At 38.2% G+C, this 26,903-nt stretch overlaps 1 protein-coding gene across 2 annotated transcripts; it reads right to left on the reverse strand.

The window, feature by feature from the left end:
• Positions 1–321: 321 nt before the first annotated feature.
• Positions 322–25,558, reverse strand: CPO (carboxypeptidase O). Of its 2 annotated transcripts, none has more exons than XM_072812577.1 (9): positions 25,372–25,558; positions 14,554–14,653; positions 12,385–12,486; positions 10,984–11,088; positions 10,001–10,111; positions 8,785–8,875; positions 7,440–7,642; positions 1,587–1,671; positions 322–723 (listed from the first exon to the last, which is right to left on the reverse strand). In XM_072812577.1, exons 1-9 carry the CDS (start codon positions 25,437–25,439, stop codon positions 461–463), a joined length of 1,128 nt encoding a protein of 375 aa, XP_072668678.1. In that variant the 5' UTR covers positions 25,440–25,558; the 3' UTR covers positions 322–460. The 2 variants fall into 2 exon arrangements, with proteins under 2 accessions (XP_072668678.1, XP_072668679.1); XM_072812578.1 differs by having other exon boundaries at positions 12,385–12,505; positions 25,372–25,391.
• Positions 25,559–26,903: the final 1,345 nt, after the last annotated feature.

Raw genomic sequence — 26,903 nt, forward strand, 5'->3', positions numbered from 1 at the left:
CATAAAGAAAGATTATGTAACATCTTCTGAATGCTGCTACTTAATCGATAATACAAAATTAAAAGTGAACCTCATTCAAAAGCACGAGTAAATTTTTCAAAATATTTAGATGAGAAAAAAAGGCTCGAGGCCCCAGGGTAGTACCCTGACACTGGCCACAGATGCACAAGTGAGCATGGCCAAGATCAGCAGAACTTCTCAGCTGACCTACAGATGCACGAGCCACTGAAATTTAGAATGGTTTGGTGTGGCATTTTTATAGCAACAACTAACAGTATACTCTTTTAAAGTAAGAAAAATTAATTACCAGCAAAACACACATGAAAATGCAAACATGATTCATCTTTATTGAAATGGAAAGTATCTTTAAATTATTTGATTCCTCCTTAACGTCTGACAAACACTTCCCCTGTAGCCACGTTCTCGTAATTGGGGATGAGCAGACCTGGGTAGGATGCACTCAGAAAATAGACACCAGGGACACTAGCAGGCCCAGCACCACCGTGGCAGGTGTCACCTTGCCAGCACTGTCTGAATTCCAGTATTTCTCATATACATCATCCAGGACCGAGAGCACAGCCTCCATGGTCTCCTCGCAGGTGGCCTGAATCTGAGCTGCTGGCAAAATAAATCCATATGTACCATTGTCCCGGAGCTCAAATGTGTATGAGAAGGGGATCCCAATGTCCCGAGCCCAGTCTCTTGAAGACCCTGATGTGGCATCTACAAATGAAAACATGAAGGCAGAGGTAGAAGTTATATTGTGAAAAGACAGGTTTCTATGGCTATTTCTGGGAATAAAGGTTCAAGGCAGCAAATGAGTACATTTCTTCATATTAAAGATTCACCAAGAGCTGTCTTCACCCTCTCATTGATATGAAGCCCCCGTAGGGCAGGAATCCCATCTCGTTTAGCCTCTCTGTCTCCCCTTGCCCCCACCCCCACCCCCCAGAATACCTAGCTTTAGGCCTGGCACATAGCAGAGAGCTGCTTAAAGTTTGTCTTTGAATCAAAGACTAGACAACCTAGTCCTACAAGGCAAGTGAGCTGACATATAAAGGAACAGAAGCAAAATGAGCAACAGTACTAATATTATGCAAATATTATCCAGGTGGTCCTCAGGTGGGTAGAGGAGGTGGTGGCTGGGGATGAAGGAAAGTGGTGCAATGTCCTTTTAACTAAATTCTTTTCTGTGTTAGGTCCTTTCTCCAGGCCCTACCTGCTTTGCTTCCTCAGCCTGACAGGTCCTCTGAGAACTGAATCAACCGACCAAGGGTCACAGGAAAACATTCTTCCCGCTAACTCCTGTACCTTCTTACTTGCGAGCTCTTTTTAACTGAAGCCAGAGGGAGTTCTGGTCTGAGCCAGTGTATTCATTTTTTCTTTTAGCTCACACCTTATCCCTAGAGAGCATAATTCTGGATTTGCACAAACTCCCCTTTCTCCTTGGTCATTTTGATTTGCACAACTTCCTGTTGACCCCAGGAGCTCTTCCGCCCCTCTCCTGCCCACCCCACTCCCCAAAGTCCGCTGGCTTCTTTTGTGCCTTAGATACTATTGAAGAGGCAAAAAAAAAAGCGACTTACATAAAATATCTGCACTCGATCCAACTCTATAATTGGTTCCATGCTTTTTTTTCAATGCATTTGCTGCCTTCTGTCCAACTTGGATCTGTAGGTGGGAAATGCAGAGACAGATATCTGGTGTTAAAAATAAATCCAACAATCCAGAGGGTTGGGTATTTTGTCCAAATCCATCTCCAGAGTTCCAGACCATCTTTCTAACTTCCCATTGGACCTTTATACCCAGGTAGCCTTCTGATACTTCAGACTCAACACACTCGCACCCAATTTCATCATTCCCCCCCAAATAAAGCTATTCTAGTTTCCATATTTCTGACTTACCATGCTCCCCCAAATCCACATAAAACCCTGCAGTCACCTCTGACTCTCTTTCTTTAAAATGGTTACCAAGTTGCATTCCCAGCGCCATCACCCTATTACAGTCTCATTACCTCAAAAATGGACTATTGTCATCTTCTAGTATGTTTCCCTTCCTCTCATCAGTCCTTATCCCAATTGATCTCCTCTGGATTCCAGGTAAACTTCTGTAGAGTAGAACTATGATCATGATCCTGCTGAAGAGCCTTATTCTTAATTGCCCACTGAATTAATCACAAGCTTCTCAGTTTCATTTTTGAGATCCTTTATGATGTGACCCTAACTCACCTTTCTAACACCATATTCTTTATATCCTACTCTAGATGATAGCCAAACTCAAGATTTCCTACTGTTCCCCAGACATGCCCATTTCCTCAGACTTTCTACCTTTTCTCTGGATATTCCCTCTACCTGGGCATGCCTTACCCCTTTTCTCTGCCTACTGAACTTCTACCCAACCTCAAAGGACTTTTTCAAATGTTGATCTTTCCTCAGCCTTTCCTCATTACACCAACTAAATCCTCTTTCTCCCCACTTTCCTCCCCATGGCCTTTTGTTCATACTCTTATAACTCCCTTCTTATTTTTCCTTATAGGTATTTGATATTTATGTCTCATAGGCTTACAGAATTTCAGAGATTGAAGCTACACCCTTCCCCATGTCTACCACCCGTCACCTGAGTACACTGGAAACTCTCAGAACTGGATGATTTCTATTGTCCCAGCCTTGCTCTCTGCAGACCCTTTCCTGAGATCAGAGCCACTGACACTGAGAGATCCAAGTGTATTGGCTGTGTTTATTAACTTTCTGATAAATTTCCTCATGTATCCTGTCAGTCTTCTCCAGGTATTCCCCACTCCAGACTCCCTAATACTTCCCCTTTGATTTTACACAAACATCACCAAAATCCCCTTGGCCACTCCCTGCCTGGACTGTGCTCCACCTTTGCTTTCTTTAACCCTTAAGGTAGCCCAACTGCTCTTGGGCTTACGGGTACATTGGCTCCCCTAACTTCTGACTATTGATGAGTCTAACTTTAAACCTTATCTCTTCCTTCCTGGCCCTGCATTGTCCCACTGAATCCTAAGGTATGACAGAATGGTACTTGGGAAGAGTAGGGATAGGCATGCTGAAGTTTAAAAGGAGGAATAGAAAAAGGAGTAAGCGGTGGTAGGTCATGTACAGCAGCTGTGAGCAGCAACCTTAGGGCATTTGGGACTTTCTGTGTGTGGTGAAGATAAAACAAAAAAACATTGAAGTGAACACATTTTCAAGATTTTTGCTTCCTCTTTACTCATGACTGAGAATTCTGTCTTGGGCCATTCACCTTCTCTCTCTCTTCTTGAGTAAAAGATTCTAAGTCTGGTTTAGTTCCTGGACTCATGTTGTCCAGAATTGACATGATGGGTAGGAAGGGCTTAAGAAATGCATGAAATAAAGTTGGTTTGAATCATTAACACCGCAAAGAGGTATAGGAGCTATTTGTAGATAGAAGAGAAAATAATAAGAGCATCAGAAAGGGGATTTCTGGAGAGAGAAATCCTGCTAAAGAAATGAAAATGAAGGGTGAAGAAAAAGGATCAGAGTAGTTGCTATCTGTGAGTGAAATGAAGAGCATGAGGCGGGGAGGGGGAAAGAGTTGCTATGATTTACCAGCTACACTCCCTTTTGAAGTCTGCTAGAGACATGAATTGCTTTTAATTATTTTTAATTCCCATATGTTTCTGCATTTCTTTGAATGAAACTCCATGCTAAGTGGTCCATGTGGGACCTTAACTTTTATTTGGGTTATGTGGATCAGCTCCAGGCTATATGTTCTGTCCAAATGGCTCTTGCTTTTCTTTTTTTTTTTTTGTCTTCTGCAGTTCACCCCAGACAACAACTTCTTTCTTCGGATTTACTTATTTTATCCTATGTACTTCCTTTCCTTCAAATCCTGTGGGATGGGAAACAGTCTTCCTATTCCTAGTTTCCTCTTCTTTATTGACACAAGAAATACTGATTTTTTTTTCAATAATTCCATTAGCAATGACTATGGGGAGGTCAATAGGAGTAGGAAGTATAACGTTTATGAGAAGTATACAGTTGTGACCCTAGCTTATAGACTTGGTCCTTTCCAAGAAGGTGAAGTAAAATCCAGAGACTCTGACTTCTCTCCTTAGGGGTGGACCTCCTAATTATTCTTCCCTTTCCTTTTGACACTATAACACAAGGCCATAGAGTGCCAATTTCTCTGCTGCCCTTCTTCTCAGTCCAAAGGAGCTTTAGTCAAAATAATAAAAATCCCTTTGCGTAATACATAATTTACATTTCTAAAGACCTCAAGCCTCCTTAATAACTCCCAGAGAACTTCCTATAGGCATATGTTCACAGGGAGGCACACAAAAAGGTTGATGAAGGCCCTGGCATGTGTGTGGGAGGAAGGAGCTTGGGATGGGATCTAGAAGTTGATATGGGAAGAGTTCAAATGGAAAGAATGTTAGCACTTAAAACATTAGAATTTTTATAGCTATTCTAATTTCCAGAGCAATTTAGAACAGGGCTATATATAGCTATGTTTCCCCTACATAGTGATTGCCAAGTTGTCTATCATGCCGTATAATATTTATCATAATTTCTACAAATTTTTGGTTTTGTAAATATATAGAGATTAATTACTAGTCTCTGGTAGTTGTAAATAGTACCAAAAATGGAGATCTCCTCCAATAGTTGGCTTGATTCTGTGCCTTTGTGCAGTCTATCAGAGCTTACTCTTAAGAACCTAAAACCACTGCTAGCTAGCTAGCTTCAATGAGGTTGACACAAGATGGCAAAATTTTCACACTGTCTTTTTATTGTCTTGGAGATGAATGTTTATGCTAATTCCTCAGCACCTGAGATTGGTAAGAGATACAGAATTGAAGCAACCTTTCTCAATTCAGTATGCCCATTTCTGCATATGGTATTAACAGGTTCTCAGTAATTCCCACCTTCAAGTTCCTTCCAGTCATGGCAATTTCAGTGCCACAGGTCTTTCCTGCCCTTTCACATCCTCTAGTCTGTGGCCAGAGGGCTCTAACCAGAGAACCAACAGCATAAGACCCTCTCACCTTTGAATACAAACTCTGCAAAATGGTCATATCTGTTTTCCTGAGCCAAGAAGAGAACAGAATTCTCTAAAAAATAAATAAATAAATAAATAAAAGGGGGGGGTTACAGGCTGCCTTTTCGGCTGGCAGAAGGCCTGGCCCATTAAGGATCTATAATGGCCTATCTTTGATGGTTCATTTGTGTCTGTCACAGATCCCTTCAAGCAGAAAGTAGACATCTACACAAATACCACAAGAACTGGGAAATAAAATGGGTTCTGGGCTTCTCAGTTGAAATCTCTGTTTCTGCAGCTTCCTTTACTGAGGAAATGAAATTTCTAGAGCTCAAGAAAAGAAGGAAAGAGGACACATCTGGTCATCTAAGTTGATAGGAGCTCCTAGAAGTCGCAAGTCCTTTCTGAGCAGAGAGGCGGTATGAAGAGGCTGAATGAATGTAGCCTCTGGAGTCTGAAGACATGAGTTCCAACCCAGGCTCTACCAATCACTGTCTATTGCTAATTCAAGGTCTCAATTTCCACATTTCCAAAGTGAGGTTATTATATTGTCTTCAGATGAGATACTGGTCCTAAAATCCCTTTGTAAATTGTAAAGTGTTAAGCAAATGTTAGTTATTGTCACATCTTACAAAATGATCACATAGTACAAATGTCCAAAAACACTGTGAGAAAGATATTGGGGTACTACTGGATATTCTTGACTGTTGGAGAAAAGGCTCCCTTCAGCAAAGACTGATAGTGGTTTTTCTTTTTATGCTCAGACATGTGTTCTCCAGGTCATGTTTCAGTGGGAGAAGGACAGGACACATAAGAGAACCAGTGGGTCCCCAGACCTCTGTGAGCTCAAGAGCAGATTGAGCTTAGCCTCCATCCAAGCCCCATGAGGAGCTTATTTTAAAAAAATAGAAAAGAATAGAAAATGGTGCAGTCACTATGGAAAACAGTATGATTTTTTCCTCAAAAAAATTAAAAACAAAACTGTTGTATGATTCATCAATTCTACTTCTGGTTATATACCCCCAAAATTGAAAGTGGCATCTCAAAGAGATTTGTATACCTATGTTCATAGAAGCATTATCTGCAGTAGCCCAAAGGTAGAGACAATTCAAATATGCACTGATGGATGATGGATATAGAAAATATGAGGGCAGCCCAGTGGTTCAGTGGTTTAGCGCCGCCTTCGGCCCAGGGCCTGATCCTGGAGACCTAGACCTGGGATCGAGTCCCATGTCAGGCTCCCTGTGTGGAACCTGCTTCTCCCTCTGCCGGTGTCTCTGCCTCTCTCTCTCTCTCTCTCATGAATAAATAAATAAATAAAATCTTAAAAAAAAAGAAAATGTGATACATACACATGATGGAATATTATTAAGCCATAAAAAGGAAGGAGATTTTGACAGATGATACAACATGGATGAACCTTGAGGACATGTGCTAAGTGAAATAAGTCAATCACAAAAAGACAAATACTGTATGATTCCACTTGTATGAGGCATCTAGAGCAGTCAAACTCAGAAAATGAGAAGAGAATGGTGGCCTTCAGAAGCAACAGGGACCAGGAATTGTTTTAATGGCTATAGAGTGCCCACTGTGCAAGACAAAGGAGTTTTGGAGATTAGTGGCACAATGAGGTGAACATACTTAACACTAAAAATGGTGAGGATGGTAAATTTTAGGTCATGCAAATTTTACCGTAATTAAAAATGGGAAAAAATAATGTTTTAAAAAAGATAACGAATATTACAACAATCCTAAATTTACCCTCCCTTTGATTTGTGTCTGTGTCCTCAGCTGCACGAAAAGGCAGAGGCCAGGCCTTTGCAGCAACTGTGTCTGGCAAACACAGCTTCAGAGGACCCGGATGTAACAAAGCACACTTCCCCTGGCCGGGCTTGGACTCTGCTGGCACTTCCCCTTACACATATCCCTAAGCAAATACTAGAAGCAGAGCTTAGAAGAAAATAAAGCATTGTGTTTAGCAGAGAAGAGAGCAGATATTATTTAGCCATGTTATTTTAGATATGCCATATTCCACTAACAGCTGGCAAGTTCTTTAAAGCACGGTTCAAAAGCTATAATTGCTGAACGGAGCTTCAAGAGAATTTACAGAAATGAAAGCACATTCCTGCAGATTATTAACATAATCGTCTCATTTATATTATAGACGAATACCTAAGATGTCTCCCAACTTGACACTTTACGAAACAGGTAGTTAATTAATGTAGGTAAAGCAGCATTTAACCTGAAGCCTCCCCAGCAGGCGTCTGGCAAGGTGTAAGAAGCAGAAGAAAGAAAATAAGGAAGAGCAGAGAGAACAAAAGCAGGGCTGGAGCCAAAATCTTGAAAATGGAAACCAGGGAAAGGAAAGCAAGGGCCCCACGGAAGTTTTTGTAAAAGCTCTGGTGCTATGGTCTTACCAGTTCCTCGTGGTTACTGGACTTATTTTTCGTGTAGCCATAAGGCGTGAGGATGAGCTGCCCGTAGGAGTGCATGGTCAGGAAGCACACGATGCTCTCCTTCTTGCTCTCCACAAAGCTGGAAACGGCTTTAGTCTCTGGTTCTGACACTGGTCCTGAGCCACAGAATGTTATATCCTGGCAGTTTTTCGATGCGCCAATACCTGGGATATCCAGAAAACCACGAAGAAGCCAACGTGATACCAGTTTAGAACAGATGGAGGATGAGGAGTCCCCCCCCCTGCTCAGGGCAATCTGTGGGTGGCATCGAGGCTTGCCCTGGCTTATCCAAGTTCCTTCTGGTTACATTAAGGAATGAGGACAGTCATTCAGGGAGGAACTCAGAAAGGCAGGAGGACTGACATTCAGATTTAGAGACCAACTCCCCGCTTCCATGGCCCACAAAGAGGATGCAAAATGAAATGGCATTTTCAGTAATCTTTCATGGAAACCTGCAGCTGGGCCCTGAAGCAGATGTTTGGGAACCACTTGTCTGGTTCCTAGGACAGGCTCTGACATAGCCTTATTGGCCTAAGCCTGTCTGTCTGTCTGGCTGTCTCAATGTCTTTTGTCTCATTAGAGCTATTTTGCAAGGACACAGTGATCTGTTCTCCTCAGTGATGATGATAAGGACCAGCAGCCGAGCACCTTGTACAAGCAGGGCACTGCCGTTAGCCCCTCCTACCTGACAACTCATCAAATCCCCACAGGGGCCTACTGATTGGATGGTATGACCACGGACCACATTTTAAATAAGAGAAAACTAAAGCAGAAAGATGAAGACCACACAGCTGCCAAGACTGAATGTTAACCCTTACCATCTGGTTTTTAAGCAGATTGCTCTTTAACCATTTCCCCCTCCTTATTTGCTTCTGATTCACTGGGCATGTTGAGATTCAGAAACATGAACATGCCTTAGGGAGAAGGAAATGTTTGCTTTATTTACTTCTGCTTCCCTGCTATAAAAATAATCTGTGAGGATAATTCTCTTATTTTTCTTTTCTTCATGGAAATTTATATATTTACAAATAAAGTGATAGCTTTCAAACTTTTTCACTTTGAGCTAGGTCTTCTTTGCCCATGTGTAGTCAATCCCACTTGACAAGGGTCCTGCACTTGAGTGTTGCTGGTTCTTACTGCATAGGTAATGTCCTCCCTTAGAGTGAAAACACTGGTCCAGAAGTCCAGAGAGCTGTGCAAAATTAGATATTTATTTTTGAAAGTTATATCTCCAGTAATTCACCTCTGTCTTAGCTTCTCTTCTCCATTTTTTGCTCATCAAGTCACCAACTAAACATGTACTTACTACACCAGGAAACGTTGAAATTTCGATTGAGATCTGTCCCAAAACATGTGCCGTTATTATGGGATGAACGAGATTTCCTCCAAAGCCTATCCTGTAACAGAGGAACATAGAAATGCTTCTGTCCTAGGATCTCATAAATCACAGTGTTGGTGATGAGTGGGTGGGCCTGGAACATAAAAAATAGTCCCTACGATTGTCTGGAAAAACTTGCCTTTAACATAATGAAGCTTGTGCATATAATTTTTAGTCTCACAGATGGGCCAGCAACACCCAATAACAGGAACATCTGTCCAACCCAAGCACACCTACATGTAAACCATCAGCTTGGAGGGAGTATGGCCTTTTCCTCATGAGCAGATTAGCAGTGCCTGGTGGACGTGATCTGCTTAATCAGGGAAAGCTTCAGAGAGTCATTTTTTATGTCCGAGTGATACAAGATGAAAGGTAAATAGTCTGGCAGATGGAAAAAGGCTGTTCCAGGTGTATCAGTGATGGTCTCTGCACATTTCTGGAAGCAGAAGACTGATGAGTGGAGATGAGCTTAAAGACAAGTTTCTCCAGACAAGCTTGGAGGGAAGAATTTGACTAATACCCAGGCTGAAAAGCTGCTGCAGAAAAAGGGGTCCCAGGAACCACTTTGTGGGAGCAAAGGGAAAAAGGAAGAAATGAATTCTCTCTAGAAACAGGGATTCTTGTTTGTGGAGTGATCTTCTTTTTGAGACATTTTAAAGAGAGAGTTTTCTTTTAACTAAAAACTTTATGAGACATTTGACCCCTGTGTGAATGATCACAGTGGAAAATGAAAGTTGGGTTAGAATTTATACATCATTTGTACCTGTCATGCTTCAAAACTGGGTGGTTACATGGTAGTATATGAATTTTATACCAATCTGACAGGAAGTCCACCAACTGGAAGGAGGTGGACTTGGAGAAAAGTTAAGTCTGGCTGCAAAACTGGGAAGATGTCAAAAACAAACAGACATAAAAACACGTGCTGGATTTCAATTCTAACAAGACCTCCACTTTCTCCATCCTAAATTTGATGTAGATTGGTGGCTTAACAATATTGAGTTGATTTTTTTTATCCCAAATGGGGTTTCTTTCTTTACCTGGCCACAAAACATTCCCGTCGCTACAATGACTAAGGTCAGTAAAATGAACCTGAGTCAAGATCTAGTTCATGGACTCATCCCGGAACCATGCTCAATGTACTCACAGTTGTCCAAGTATAGATATAACCATCTATATTAAGAACTGGAAGCACGTAGAAGTCCAGGTTTCTAAGGAATCTTCCTATCCTTGGGTTGTCTTTATAGTTTTGTAGAATCTGGAAATTTAAGAAACATTTGAAATGCTCGGGGGAAGAGGTCTTTTTTCAATTTCCTAACAATTTCAACTTAATTATAAGAGGTGATTGCATGAGGAACCTCTACCCTCCTGTTCCCTAACCCTGCCTCAGTTTTCCTATTTGTTGTGGTAGTGGTTCTCAAGCTTTATTTTGCATCAGAATCACCTGGAGAGCTTGTTAACGTAGAGAGTGCCTGGGTCTCCTCCCCACCTCCATCCCCTTCCCCTAATCCACTCTATAGAAGTTGGTGAGGTGAAGTCCCAGAATTTGCATTTCTAACAAGTTCTCCGTTATGTTAATATTAGTGGTTTAGAAACCACACTTTGAGAACTACTCTTTATGGGTTTCTTTCTGTTGTGGCTTCTGTAAAGACTGACACAAAAAATAATTTGTAGGGTGGAGCAAAAATGTAACAATTCACTGAGTAGGTATTTTCCACACCGTAAATCTCTTCATCTGCGCTTGCAGACTCCTTGGAAAGGCCGTTCCAAGCTCCTCCTGCAGGCAAAAAACTAGGAGTCCTGGTGTTAGAAAATTTGCCCAAGACTATCTGAAAAAAGGCAGCACCAGGCTTTACTCATCTCTGACTTCCATGATGTATATTGTCTTCTACATTTAGATACATTTGCCTTCCAGTACAAAGTATTTTGGATCCACTAAAAAGAGATCATAATACCTAACTCAGTTTTCAGTGAAGCTACTTATAAATTCCATTTCCCTTGGGGTGAAGGAGTAACTCAGTAGAGAGCTGCATTGCCTACCTGTGAGCGAAGTGTGCTTTCTACATAGTTGAGATGTGACAGGCATTTTGTTAGGCGGTTAACCATTACAAGAAAGCTAAAGACACTTACTTCTTTCACAAACCATTGGCAAAAAGCTGGGGCAATCCATTCCCTGGCATGAATTCCACAGTCCATCCAAATGATCTTCTTGGGGTTATCGGATGGCTGGCTGATCTGAAGGGGACATTCGTGCTCTGTTACCAAACAAATGCTATAATCATAAGCTGCTGTGCAAGTTATTTGGTTTTTTATTGCCCTACAGGTCCCTTTCTTCCTCCACTCTGTGATCTCAAGCATGAGGCAGGAGTGATGGCAGAGACACCCACCACTATGACCCTTTCCATGGCTGCTTTTGCTCCCCTGCCAGGTACCTTGGGTGACTATTCTTAGGCCCATGTGCTGACTCTCGATGTCCCCGACCCAAAGCCTAGGCTTCCCTACCCTAAACTAGTCTCTATTTATGGATAAAGGCAGAAATGGCCAAGCCACAAACCAGGAGGCTAAATCTCAATATATCTTATAAAACCTTACCACATAGGGTTCACTTACAGTGGTAAAGTATACCAGAAGTAAGGTTCACGGTGTTAAAAATGAATCTTGGTCTTCATTTAAACTTCCTGAAACTGCGAATGCATCCAAATGCATAATTTCCTGCAATACTTACTGAATTCATTAAATCCCTCTCTTCCTTAGAGACTCCACCATTCCCAGTCAACCCAGTCTTCTTTCCTTTCTCCCTGTGCCATTCTTATACATCAGTTCAGCCTCACTCCAGCAAAAAGATCTCTTCCTCTTTCAGAGGGGTGGGCTGGATAACTTGGCAAGTGTGGATTCTCATTGGTGGAGAAGAGGTAGTGAACACTCCCAAGTTTGTCAAAGTCACATTTGTTTTGAATGTAAATGACCTAGACTCCAGCCATTCACTGAAAGCCACTGGGAGGTGGGCTGATGAGGAGTCTTCCTCTTCATCAGTGAGAAACTTACAAATTGAGATAAAGACCAGACTGGATCCATCATATTCAAGGAACTTTTTCCCTAGAGCTTCACCCATTTTCCAAACTGCCAGCATATTTCCTAATCTAACTTTTATCTTTATTCCCTCTTAAAATTACCCCTTTTATGAGTACCTGTGTTTGATTATATATTTATCTCTATTGCTTCCTAATTATACACCAGTTCTACTCTTTAAAATATGCCCCAGACAGGGAATATTTAGATATCTTTTTTGGCTGACTCAGCTCAGAATTTGATGGCCCATTGAAAATCAAGTAGGTAGGTGCCCCATGCTTACTATATCAACCATTCACTCAATTTCTGGGTAAATTCAATTTCAGAACCAATAGATTTTTTTTTGTAGTTCTAGATAACTTTCAAATTTGGGGATATGCTTTGTAAATTAACATGTCTACAGAAAGTGGTAAACGGGCAGTGAACTAAGTAAGTAAGGCAATTCCCAGCCCTCTCACTCACCTTCAAATAATACATGGGCCGGGTCTCATAGGTCATGCCTAGGAAATGCTGTGTCGCCACTCCTGCGTACTTCTCACTTATCTGGATCATCCACTGATAGATCTGAAACAGCCAGGGAGGACTGTGGATATCAATAAGAAAATCGTTTGCTTGCCTCTAATTAAGATAACTGCTTCTCTCATTAAGATACTGAACTCTGGACTATTTGCTCTACATTACGACTCTGTGCTAAACAAACTACGAGACTAAACCACTGAATTATTGCTGATCCCCTCCCATTTTCCGTAAGGATCTACTCTGCCATTCGATCTTAGAACATCCTATTGAACTTCACAAATAAGTTATTGAGAATTAATAGTTTCAATAATCCACTGATAACACTTCAGAAACATCATCCAATAACACATCCTTCAAATGGCCACACACCTCTAGATTTCCATGTGGCAGCCAATCATGCCAGCAGTTTCAGGTCAGGCTGATTTGGGTGGATCCTTTTGGGCCCCAACAATATCCTTTGCTAATGCCCACGGAGCCAAGATTAGAGAAGAACTGGAAATGCCCTTCACAGAACATGCCAATAGAAGTTTCTAAATCAATTCCAAATTAATAATTTTTGATCCATTTGAGGAGATCTGAATGGATGTTGATTTAATTACAAGTCTTATGCCATGCTTGGAAAGGAAGGGTCTGATGCCTTCATCCATAAGTAAATAATGTGGGATTCTGTAGTGGTGAGTGGACTGAGAGAATTCATAAACATAAGATATATTATGATAGTCATCAGCATGTGACAGGATAGTCCTACAACTCAGTTTCTGTAGAGTAGAAATACCTTTACAATAAGAGTTATGGTAAATAACCATAATTAATTTGGGATAATACATATTCTATTTGAAAATCTTAGTGTTTTGATTGACATTCATCTTAGCATGGAATATCTGTAAGATAAAATGCACTATTGTAACAGTAATAATATGTCAGTGGAGTATTTTCAATTCAGTTCTGTCAACAGAAGAGAATGACAACTTCTCACAGGGGTATTGTGCATGCTTCTTGATGCATTGAGCTAGATGAAGGTGCCATAAGCCCTGGGAGGGCTACAAACAGCAGTGTAACAGCAGCAATTATTTACCTATTGTTTAGTCAGAAGTACTCTAGGGTATTTCATTTACTTTCACAGAAAAGCTACAAGATCAGTACTGATTTCCTGTTCCACAGGTGAGGAAACCAAGGATCATAGAGGTTAAGTGCCTTGGTCAAGGTCATAGAGCAAGTAGCCAAGCCAGGTGTGACCTATCTCTGATATTAGAGCATTAGCTTTCCATAGGCCTTCCTGGACCTTGTTCAAATTTTTAGAATCTCCAGTACTTGGGGGTGGGGGGAGGTTAATGTTTCAGAAGAATGTGTAAATTCATTCTTGCATTCTTTGAAAAAATTCTGGAAAATATTAATATACTCCCAAATGTTGAGGGAATAAATGGTAAAGCCTATTTGGAAGGCAACTTGTGCATTTATATAAAAATGTAGATGTGCTTATCCTTTAACCCAAAAATTCTATGTTTAGAAATTTACACTTCAAAAAAAGCTTTGCATAAAATCACACACACACCCCCCACAAATATGCATATATAGTAGCTAATTTTTTTTCTACTGTATCCAGTTTCAAAAACAACCAAACTCATTTTAGTAGCAATATGAGTATTTCTTTAAAAGAAATCTTCCCCTCTTAAGAATTACTGCCTGCATCCTTTGCATCCTACAAGAAATGCCACATTTTCAGCTAAATGTGATTAAATCACGAGACCTCTCCACTCCATGTCCCACACCCACATGTGTTACATTGGCCTTGCCTGCTGAAACCGGCTAAGTACTTGACAAACAAGAGTAAGGATTAATTTTAGTCCACGTTCACATGAGCAAAACTGGCTAGAGGATTCTTTACCTCCTTTTCCTTGTGGTTTGCCTTTTTATTTCATATGACAGGATTTATAGCTTCGATGGTGGGGATCAAAAGATGATTTTCTGCCATCCCTTGAACTCAATGCACAGGCGAATCTCAACCTCACATTTTGAAACTCTCTAGCCTAATGGATATTAACCGGTGAATCATCCCTCGCCCCTCCTACAGTAGACTGTGGCCACCCCCAAACTCCATGTGTCCTCCCTTACCTCCTCCATAGGGTGATATCTGGTATAGGAATAGGTGTCCAGGCTCTGCCACGGGCTCCCTGTCTCTTCCACAACCTCACGTCTGGGTTGTGCTAGGGATCTGCCAAAGAAAGTCAGACTCAAAGGAGTGAAGAAACTAGAATACCACGAGGAGTGGAAAGCTGATGAAAAAGGTGGTAGAAAGCACTGTGAACAGGATTTGGAGGAGAAAAGTCACTGTTAGAGTCTTCTTGCTGTGACTTACTGACTGTGAGACGTGGGTCAACCATTGAGTCTCCCCCCAAAGTATAGTTTCTTCATCTGTAGAGTGAGGCAAGGACAGCCATTCCAATCTTGCAGGGAAGCTGGGATAATTCAGTAAGATGTTGTAGATAAACATGTTTTTAAATGTGTAAAAGAAATAATAGCTAAGATTTACTGAACCGAAATGTATTACAAGACACTCAAGCAATTTAAATATCATTTACTTCTCTTGAAAACACAGATAGGTATTCTCATTACCCCCATTTCAGAGATGAAGAAATCGAGTCACAGGGAAAGCGTTATTGGGACTGACAATAACTGACAATAATGGACAGCCTGATTGAAGAGCCTACAATATTTTTTAAATTATTTTTTTAAATGTTACTAAAGTATGATTAGCATACAGTGTTATTGATCAGTTCTGGGTGTACATTATAGTGATTCAACAATGTTATTCATCTCTCAGTGCTCATGCTAAGTGTGCTCTTAATCCCCTTTATCTATTTCACCCATCCCCCCACCTCCTGTCTAGCAGCCATCAGCTTGTTCTTTGTATTTGAGTCTGTTTTTGTGTTTCTTTTTTTTTCTTTGTTCATTTGGTTTCTTAAATTCTACATGAGTGAAATCACATGGTATTTGTCTTTTTCTGTCTGACTTACTTAACATTGTACCCTCTGGGTCTACCCATATGCAAATGGCAAGATATAATTACTTTTATTAAACATATTATGTATAATATATATGATATAAATATACAAACACAAATTTTGTATATATATAAAATATATTTTGTATGTAAATATATTTTATATATATATAAAATGTCCCACTCCACATACAACCTCTCCCACAACCAATATCCTACACCATAGTGGAACATTTGTTGGATTCAATGAACCTACATTGGCAGACATATCTTTATTTACCGAAGTCCATAGTTTACATAGTTTACGTATTTACAAAGTCCACTGTTGGACTAGTCCTTCTATGAGTTCAAACAAATATATAATGACATGCATCCACCATTGTAGTATCACAGAGCACAGTGACACTGTCCTAAAAATCCTCTGTGCTCTGTCTGTCCATTCCCACCCACCACCCACCCGCCACTGGCAACCACTGATATTTTTACCGTTCCCATTGTTTTGTCTTTTCCAGAATGTCATGTAGCTGGAATCATACAGTGAGTAGCCTTTCAGATTGGCTTCTTTCCTTGGTAACATGCATTTAGCATCTCTCCATGTCTTTTCATGGCTTACTAGCTCATTTCTTCTTAGAGTTGCACAATATTTCATTGTGTGGAAGTACCACAGTTTATTTATCCATTCACCCACTAAAGGGCATCTTAATTGCTTAAGTGGCAATTATAAATAAAGATACTATAAACATCTGTGTGCAGGGCTTTGTGTGGGCATAAGCTACCAGTTCATTTGGGTAAATACCAAGAAACATGATTACTGGGTCACGTGGTAAGAGGGTGTTTAGTTTTCTAAGAAACCACCGTCCAAGAAACTGTCTTCCAAAGTGCCTGTACTATTCCGTATTCCCACCAGCAACACATGAGGATGCCTGTTGCTCCACTTCCTTATCAGCATTGGCATTGTCCCTGTTCTGGATTTTGGCCGTTCTAATAGGTGTGTAGTGGTATAGCACTGTTTTTCACTTGCAGTTCCCTAATAACATATGATGTTGAACATCATCTTGTAGGTTTACTTGCCATGGGTATATCTTCTTTGGTAAGGTGTATGTCCTGGCGTTTTGCCCATTTTTGATTCAGGTTATTCATTTTCTTATTACTGAATTTTAAGGGTTCTTTGCTTATTTTAAACAACAGTCCTGGGGATCCCTGGGTGGCTCAGCAGTTTAGTGCCTGCCTTTGGCCCAGGGTGATCCTGGAGACTCGTGATCGAGTCCCACATCAGACTCGATGTGGGTGCCTGCTTCTCCCTCTGCCTGTGTCTCTGCCTCTCTCTCTCTCTCTCTCTCTCTCTCTGTCTCTCATGAATAAATAAATAAAAAATCTTAAAAAAAAACACAACAGTCCTGTATCAGATGTGTCTTTTGCAAATATTTTCTCCCAGTTTTTGGCTTGTCTTGTCTTCTCGTTCTCTTGACATAGTCTTTTGCAGAGCAGAAGTTTTTAACTTTAATGAAATCCAAGCTATCAATTATCTTTCATGGATTGTGTTTTTAGTGTTGTATTAAGAAAGTCATTGCTATATCCAAGGTCATCTAGGTTTTCTCCTATATTAACCTCTAGGGGTTTTGAGTTTTGAGTTTTATATTTAGGTCTATAGTCTAATTTGAGTTAATTTTTATGAAGAGTGTAAGGTCTGTGTCTAGATTTTTTTTTTTTGCATGTGGATGTCCAGTTGTTCCAGTACCATTTGTTGTAAAGAGTATTTTGCTTTATTGTGTTATTTTTGTTCTTTTGTCAAAAATCAATTAATTATATTCATGGAGGTCTATTTCTCGACTTTCTATTCTGTTCCATTAATCTATTTGTCTTTTCTTTCATCAATACCACAGTGTCTTGATTACTGTAGCTTTCCTATCTATTAATATGAAACAGTTCTCCGTTTATTTAGTTCTCCTTTGATATCTTTCATTAGAGTTTTATAGTTTTCTCAAATAGAGCTTGTACATATTTTGTTAGATTTACACACAAGTATTTATTTTGGGGGGTGATAATATAAATAATAATATGTTTTTAATTTAAAACTTCCCTTGCTCATTGCTAGTATATAGAAAAGCAATTGAATTTTGTAGTGTCTTATAGCCTTACTATAATTACTTATTAATTTAAGTTTTTTGTCAATTATTTCATATTTTCTACATAGATGGTCATGTCATCTGTGAACATAGACAGTTTTATTTCTTCCTTCCCAATCTGTGTACCTTCTATCTCCATTATTCATCTAAATACTTCCAGTGCGATGTTCAAAAGCAGTTGTGAGAGTGGACATCCTTGCCTTATTTCTGATCTTAGCAGGAATGTTTCTAGTTTTTCACCATTAAGTGTGAAGTTAACTGTAGATTTTTTTGTATCTGCTCCTTTCGATATTGAGGAAGTTCCCCTCTATTCCTAATTCACTGTTTTTATCATGAATGGGTGTTAGTGTTTGTCAAATGCTTTTGCTGTATCTATTGATTCTGTATCATGTGACTTCTTATTTTTTGCCTATTGATGTGATGGAGTATATTAGTTGATTATCAACTGTGAAACCAGCTTTGCATACCTAGGATAAATTTCAGTTGGTGGTTGTGGTGTATAATTATTTTTATGTATTGTTGATTCAGTTTGCTAATTTTTCTTAAAGACTTTATTTATTTATTTATTTATTTATTTATTTATTTATTTATTTATTTATTTATTTACAGAGAGAAAGAGAGGCAGAGGGAGAAGCAGGCTCCATACATACACAGGCCAGATGTGGGACTTGATCCCAGGACTTCAGGATCATGCCCTGGGTGGAAGGCAGGTGCTAAACTGCTGAGCTACCCAGGCATCCCCAGTTTGCTAATATTTTGTTGTGGGTTTTTATGTCTGTGTTCATGTAAGATATTGATCTGTAGTTTTGTTTTGTGTTTTTCATACATTTTATTTTTTCTGATTCTCGTATTAGGATAATGCTGACTTCATAGACATCAGGAAGTATTCCCTCTGTTTCTATCTTCTGATAGAGATTGTAGAGAATTAGTATAATTTCTTCTTTAAATGTTTGGTAGAATTCATCAAAGACCCCACCTAGGCTTGATGCTTTCTTTTTTGGAAGGTTATTAATTATTAAGAATTATATAAAGAGGGATCCCTGGGTGGCTCAGCGGTTTGGCACCTGCCTTCCGCCCAGGGCATGATCCTGGAGTCCCAGGATCAAATCCCACATCAGGCTCCCTGCATGGAGCCTGCTTCTCTCTCTGCCTGTGTCTCTGCCTTCCTCTCTCTCATGAATTAAATAAATAAAATCTTTTTTTTAAAAAAGAATTATATAAAGAAATTTATCTCTTTAATAGATATAGGCCTATTCAGATTGTCTACTTATTGTTTATCTTTTGATAGTTTAATAAAACTATTCCATTCCTCTTGTCTATTATCTTTTGACAGTTTATTTTATTTATTAATTAAATTAATTAATTAAATTTATTTAGAGAGGGAGACAGAGAGTGGAGGCGAGGCGCAGAGGGAGAGGGAGAAAGAAACCCAAGCAGAGTCTGCACTGAACGTGGAGCCCCATAGTGGGCTCGATCCCATGACCTTGAGATCAGACCTGAGCTCAAACCAAGAGACAGATATCCAACTGACTATGTCACCCAGGCATCCCAGCAAATAGTTAACTAAAACTATTCAACTCCTCTCCTCTATGCCAGATATTGTGTCAGCACTTAAGATAACATATTAATGTGCCTTATATAATTCATTCTCATTACAACCTTGTGAAGCATCATCATCCATGTTTTATAAATTAGGAAACTGAGGCCAAGAGCAATTAAGTAACTTGCAAACAGTCACAGAGCCAGTAAGTCATACAGTTAGTACCTTCTCTCTATGCTACACAAATGTTTGATGAATGTTTTAGTTCCCTAGCTAAAAGGCTTTATTTAGTCAAGAACTAGGATTATAGTTTCATTATTAGCACATACTAGCTGATAATTCATTTACCCAAGAAATATGTATGGAGTGATTACTATGTTAATAGCAGCAGGATGTGAGCCTTTGGAGAAGCTGTGGCGTGAACATTTGGATAGTGACCTTGCATTGCAAGGATATGTGTCAGAGATTGAATTAATGTTTCAATGACTTTTATCTATTTTCTCATTTTTCCTCCCTGAACATTTGTGATATTATATCTTCTCTTTCCTTAAACCTTCATTTCCTATCTGTAAAATGGGAATAACCATACCTTTCCAAAAGATTCATACAAAGATTAAATAAATTAATCCATGTTACAGTGTTAGCACAATTCTGACACCTAGTTAATACTTAATAAGTGTTAAGACACACCAGGAGTTCAAAACAAAGCAAAGCAAAACACTATTCAGTTACAATAGTTTAAAATAAATTGTATGGAGAATAATTTAGTCACCTAAGTGGAATTGTCTTCAAACAATACCAAACCACAAAATATTTTGATAGAATTAATTAAAACTCAAGTTCCAGGGATCCCTGGGTGGCGCAGCGGTTTGGCGCCTGCCTTTGGCCCAGGGCGCGATCCTGGAGACCCGGGATCGAATCCCACATCGGGCTCTCGGTGCATGGAGCCTGCTTCTCCCTCTGCCTGTGTCTCTGCCTCTCTCTCTCTCTCTCTGTGTGACTATCATAAATAAATAAAAATTAAAAAAAAAAAAAAAAAACTCAAGTTCCATTTATAGCTACATAACTCCAGTAAATGTATTGACTAGATTTTAGTTTTTTAATTTGGTTCATTTAGCACCATGTACCACTATAATAGAAATCAATTTCCCTACACAATTCCATGACTTTAAACTTGGAACTACATTTATTATTTTTAATTGCTGCTAATATTTATAAAAATTACTAATATTAATAAGAAATGTTATTCTTGATTTAATAAGTTCTTTACCCTCAAAATTGTAAATGTTTTTATTACATCGTTGAATGAATTTTACCTTATGTACCTTGTTCGAATGAAAATCTCATGAGAAAAGATTGTTTAAATAATCAGTTAAAATAATGAAATTGAATTTTAGAAGGAGATTAAAAGAAGCAAATGTTATTTAAAATATAATAGTTGAGTAACAATATGTTTCTCCATGTTATTCAGGGATTTATTTCTAATAATTATCATTCATTTAATTTTTTTGTAAATAAGCAAGAGTGCTTCATTCAGAGAGAGCAATTCTAGTATAAAATACACATACTGGTGGAAGCAGTATGTTGAGGCTGATTGACAAAACATCTAATCATTTAAAAAGAAAATATGTACAACCGTTGGTGTCTTTAATAAAAATTTAATCTACATATAAATTTTCAGGAGCATAGTTCATGTCTTTATCAAATAATCAGAAAATATATATTTTTTATGATACCAGTTAACCTTTATTGAGTGCTATATGCTAGGAACTGATAAAAGCATTTATAGTTTCATCTTATTTAATCCATTCAGTAACCCAAGGGGTTGGTACTCTTGGTACTATAGGCAAAATTAGTAATAGATAATAGTAGTGGAAAAGTAGATTTCTTTCTTACAGAATTTAAAATCTACTTAAGGGAATAGATATAAATAAATACATGAAAAACAAAATAACTCAGCCATTAAATAATAAGGCATAAAGTGCGATATGAAAATTGCCTGATTGACTACCAATTAAATGGTACACTAAGTGTTCTGAAGATAGGGATGGAGAATTCCTAGCTCAAGTGCAGTCAGTAATAGCAACCAACATTGTCCTAGTAATCATGCATGCCAGCACTGTTCAAAAAACTTGATATAGGGATCCCTGGGTGGCGCAGCGGTTTGGCGCCTGCCTTTGGCCCAGGGCATGATCCTGGAGACCCAGGATCGAATCCCACATCAGGCTCCCGGTGCATGGGGCCTGCTTCTCCCTCTGCCTATGTCTCTGCCTCTCTCTCTCTGTGACTATCATTAAAAAAAAAAAAAAAAAGGAAAAAAACTTGATATATACACTTATTTAATCCTGACAAAAACCCTTAAGATAAATTTTATTATCTCGGGTTGTTGTTTTGTTCTGAAGATTTTGTTATATAGGCTAAATTATGCTTTAATTATACCTTAGAGAATCAGCATAAAATATTAGCCCATTTAAAAAATTGTCCAGCTATGATTTGGACTAAAAGAAAGCAAAATAAGTATCAGCATTATAAAGTCACACAATAAAGAAAACAATTCCAATGCTTCTTTCAGAAAGGAGAGAGGAGAAGAAATGAAGCAACTGAGAAGGACATCTTTTCAGCCATCCCTTCATCCTTCCTCACATTGGCTGTCCTGCCTGTCCTGTCCTGCCCAGAAATGCGATTATCAGAGAGGCTTTTTACAACACTTTTGAGACAGAGATGGTGGCTATTCAGAGCGACTCTGTTCCATCCTTCATATAGTTCAGCAAATGTTTGCATCTTTATTTATCATAGTTACCTACTCAGTGGAGTAAGAAAGTGAATTACACAAAAAGCAGGGCTGGTCCCAGTGAATTCCTGTTTCAGTTGGGTTGGTATTCTCTGGCAATTCCACAATATAGAATGGAAGAAACTAACGGTAACTGGATACCCTCAAGAACCAATACTTGGTTTTCCCCCTGCTAATATCTGCCAAATGTGTGAGCATTGGATGACGAGGTCCATATAACATGCCCAGTATTGGATGACGAGGTCCATGTAACATGCAAAAAAAGAGAACTGTATGGGATCTGAGTGAAAATCTCTGCTATTAAGAATGCTTATCATTTTTACATGAGATTAAAGACAATACTTAAATCTCAGAAACCCAAATACTTAGTTCAAGCAATGTTTAAACCATATACTTAGAAAAGGCAATTCCTTGTTTCTAGGCAATGTCTTGGGTAATGCATAATGCATGCAGAGGTAGGAAAAGCTAGCTAATCCCCCAAATTATCACCAGTCTCATCTCACCAATCAAATGAAAAGATTATTGTACTTTGTGTATTCTTTTTGAATAGGAATTCGTAAAATGTTTAACAGAGAAAATTATCCTTGGGTACATTATTAATAAACACTGTAGATCTAAGATAGTCTAGTGGAATTTTGATTGGAATGTATAAAGAGGCAAAAATCTAATGAACACTGAGGCAAATTTTGTATTTTCAATACGTAGGAAGGATACAGTTATATGAATATTTCATGATAGTAATGTATTTTCAAACTTTTTTCCTTCTTCTAAAATTAACATACACGTATCATGGAAAATTTAGAAGGTATGGAGGGGAAAAAATAGAAAAGAGAAGGAAGGAATAATCTTCAATAATCCCACCTCCCTGAGTCATTATTGATATTTTGGCATATTTCACATCAGCCTTTTATCTGTGCATACTTTTTCTTAAACATAGTGCAGATTATGTCTACATATAATTTTGTATTCACTTCCTTGTATTGCATATTATACCAGAAACATTCCCTCAAATCAATGAAAAGGTTTTATAAACATTAATTTTAATGACTGCATAATATTTGACAGTAGGTATATATTACATAGCATCATTTATTAAACATTGTCATCTATGCTGGATATTAAATCTATTTCCTCTTTTGGTTTTTTGCTATTGTAAATAATTCTGGAGTTAATGACTTTTTGCATAAATCTTTGTGCTCATGTCTATTTCCTTGAGTTACATTCCAAGAAGGAGAATTAGTGGGCCAAAGATAATGAGTATTTTCAAGGCATTTGGTTCATATTGCTAAATCCCAGCTCATTCTACAGATTTACACTTTCATTGGGAGTGTGCAATATATATGAGTCCACCTCCCTAAATGCTGAAAAGAAAGATTACAAAACTCATAATCTTTGTTAATCATAGGTTTTCTAGACTATTATTATGTCATATGTAATGGATAGAGTATCAAAAATGACAAGTAACCTATGTTTTGCGTTGGTCAGAGCCATTTAAAAATGGACATATTTTCTATTAGTAAATAATAATGAAGATGCAAACAACCACTAAGGACCAAGACTAGCAGATTTTAAATGTTTTCCCCAAGTGCAGTCAGAAGCTGCACTTTAGTTATCCAATGGAAGCCATCCTGTCTGAGTTCCACTGCCTGAGCCACATCACTTCCATAAGCTAACCTGGGTTTGAAAAACATTTTTTAAAAATCTTCATTAAAGAATATTCACAAAATGAAAAATAGTTGAAGAAAAAGGGGGGAAATCACTACCAATTATAACAATGACCATTTTGGTACATATTTTTCCTTTTATTTTTCTAAGTATCTTATTACATTTTCTATTCTGCATTGTTTTTAACATAAAACATGCCTTTTCTCATGCTATCAACATTTTTTCATAATCATTATTCTAATAAATAATATTCCATTGTCATATATCACATGTAAACATTTACATAACCTAGTGTGGGACATTAAAGTCATTTCCAAACATTATAATATTTTACATAATATTTATGTTACAAATAAAACTACATCTCAGCACATAAAACTCTTTCCATATTTAGTTTATTTTCTCAAAATAAGTTTCCAGAGACAGGGATACTTACTACTTCAAACAAATGTGTAAGTTTTAAGGCTCTTGATAACTTCTAAGCAAGGTGATTCTTTTTCCCCATCAAAGCCCTGCAATATATATGTAAGTCTTTGTCTCTAGTTTGTAAATAATCTCGGAAAGATAAATGCAGTATCTATATGAAACCAAGCAAACTGATGAAAAACATTAGATGGCAATGTCCAACCAGATTTTAGTGCCATGGAGATCGTGGGCTCTCTTTCTATATTTGAAATCAGACTATCAAGCTAAAAGATAAGCTGAGGTTGCACCATTCATCCGGGGCAACAATCAGAGTAAATTTCCCTAGTCTACGAAAGTTTGTTGCAAGATTCTTTTAACTATAAAGCAAAAGAACCACGCATGTTTGGTGATATATATCAAATGAACAGGATGAACCATGTGTGAACAAAGGAAAATATACATTTTATATGAAAACTATACCATACACACACACAGAATTCAATATATATTATATATTTAGAGAAGTTCTGCATCATGAATAGGAAAGAACACAAACATAAGCAAATAATAAAAGCAGACATTTTATAAACTAATACAATGAGTAATAATCAAGACAAAACATTTAACTTTATTAGAAATCAACAAAATGCAAAGTAAATCAACTGAGTATTTTCACATGTAAACTGATGCAACTTTTTTAGGGGGCAATTTAGCCATGCATAGCAAGATTCTCACATTTTTCTCAGCTTCTGACCCAGGGATTCCTCTTCTAAATTATATTAGGGAAATAAAGATTTGCAAAAAACTTTCATGTGGTTGGATGCTAACTATGGCATTATTTGTAAAAATGGCAAAGTAGAAATCAACCATATGCCCCACAGGGTAGCAATGATGGAATATTATTCGTGGTTGCAATATGTTTTAAATGTATTATGAATGTCATAGGAAAATTCCTACAATATAATTTAACTCAAAAATTCTGGCAGTAGTACTGAATACATAATTATCTATCTATCCAAAAATATTAGCAGTAACTAGATCTTGGTGAAATTTTAAACGCTTTAAACGTTTTTTTTCAAAAATTAGAATAATCTGATTTACCAATTGTGAAACTGTAAATGAAGGATATAGAATTTTCATTATCATTTCCTTTTTTCAATCATAAAATATGACATATCTACTGGTATTTATCATATTTTGTGCTGGAAAATGTTTATTAGATATTTATTCATTTATTCAAAGATTATTAGAGTAGTGTTGAATAATAAAACTTCCACAGACTTTATTATTCTCATCTCATGGCAGTGTGTATGAGTAGGCAGTGTGTATGATCTTGAAAAAAGCTTTCTATTTAGACCATCTAAGTCAAGAGAGTCAGTCCCTCTTCCCATTTCACACTCACCCATCATATCCCAGCCCCTCAGGAATCAGGATCCCCAAAAGACAAAGGGTCCCAAGCAGAGGCTTCATCTTCTGCAGAGAGAACTAGAAAATCCTAGGCTTTCTCCTGTAGGTCAATGGATCAAGCATCTCTGAGAACGCATAAAGGCAGAGGCTCACACAATCAAGATAAGGTAAGTCAGTTAATGGATGTCTCAGCAGAATTCTATGTGAGCAGTTGTTTATTAACTCTATCATGTCCTCAAATAGCTTTTTTCTTATATAGCAGTAAACACTACCATTGGGTTTTTCCTTTATCCTTGAAAACCAAATTTATACAAGCTCTTGGTTCCACAGATCCAGAAAGAAGTTTCTTCCCAATGTGAAGTCCTCATTGAGGAATCCCCGTCACCTGTACTTAGGAGATCATTATTCCTGCTGTTCACCCTCCCTCCCTATGGGTTCTCTGGGCATAGAGGATTTTATGTCTTCTGCCCCAGATATGGTAGGCATGGTTAGTGTTAGGATTTCCACTCCCCTCTTAAAGCTTTATTTTGAGTCAAATGCCTTCTCTTCTTCTGAGAGATCACATCACCAGCTTCTTAAACAAATTCAGGTCTTTCCAAATCTGAGCAGTGAAAACCTTTTAAATCCTCTTCCAAGTGGATTTCCCCACACAGTACTCTCACATAAAGGACTCTCTCAGATACCCCATCATGTTTTCAGACAAACTCAGATATGCCTAAATCTCAAACATGACTACCAAAAAGTAAAAGCTCAAGTTAAGATCATTGCTAAAAGTCTAACTGAGCAAGGCAAGCTTTAGTGCAGAGAAATAGAGGACTTAAACGGAGTCCTTGGCATTTGGGGGCTCAGTCTAAATCCTTTGCTCTGTATCCACTCATTCATTCATTCATCCATTCACTCATATAAAAATGTAACAAGTACCCACTATATCCCAGGCAATAGTACAAAGATGAAAGCACACAGAGATGAATGAGGCAGACCATGTCTCTGCTTTATGGAACTCAAAATAGAGTTGAGAGAACAATAAACAGGTATACAAATAAATAATACAATTTCAAGTAAAGGAAATCAAAATAAGAAGATAGAGATGATCATGAGCCAAGACTATATTGAGATGGAGAGGTTTGTTCTGATTTATTTAAGATGATTTTCAAGTTAAGTTCTAAAATGATATGGCTCATGAAAAAGGTTATAGGAAAGGTGTGCTAGGTAAAGGGAGTAGCATATGTAGAGGTCTCAGGGAAGAAATGAACTTGGTCCCATTAATGAACTAGAAGAAAGTCAGTGTTTGAGTAAAGTGGGACTGCGAGAGTAATGGAAGACGAGGTCAAGGAAATAGGCAATGGGATAGATCTTGTAGAGACCACAGACCATAGTATGGACTTTGAATATTATTTTAAGAAATCACTGAAAAGATTTTGGTTTTATATTTTAAATAATTTGTCTGACTGCTGCATAGAGTGTAGGCAAGAGACGGACAGAATGGAAACAGAAAGGCCAGCTGGGAGGATACCACAGCATTCCAAG

This window comes from Canis lupus, chromosome 36 (genome assembly GCF_048164855.1).
Source record: "Canis lupus baileyi chromosome 36, mCanLup2.hap1, whole genome shotgun sequence".
In the NCBI taxonomy this organism is placed as follows: Eukaryota; Metazoa; Chordata; class Mammalia; order Carnivora; family Canidae; genus Canis; species Canis lupus.

What these genes read in the sequence shown, in the direction of transcription:
- CPO (XM_072812577.1), bottom strand. Translation starts at nt 25,439, where the DNA reads ATGAAGCCTCTGCTTGGGACCCTTTGTCTTTTGGGGATCCTGATTCCT. An exon ending in TTTCAACGTTTCCTGGTGTA is followed by an intron (nt 7,643 to 8,784) that starts GTAAGTACATGT and finishes TGGATATCCCAG; the next exon opens with GTATTGGCGCATCGAAAAAC. An exon ending in CCAGTAACCACGAGGAACTG is followed by an intron (nt 1,672 to 7,439) that starts GTAAGACCATAG and finishes TCCCACCTACAG; the next exon opens with ATCCAAGTTGGACAGAAGGC.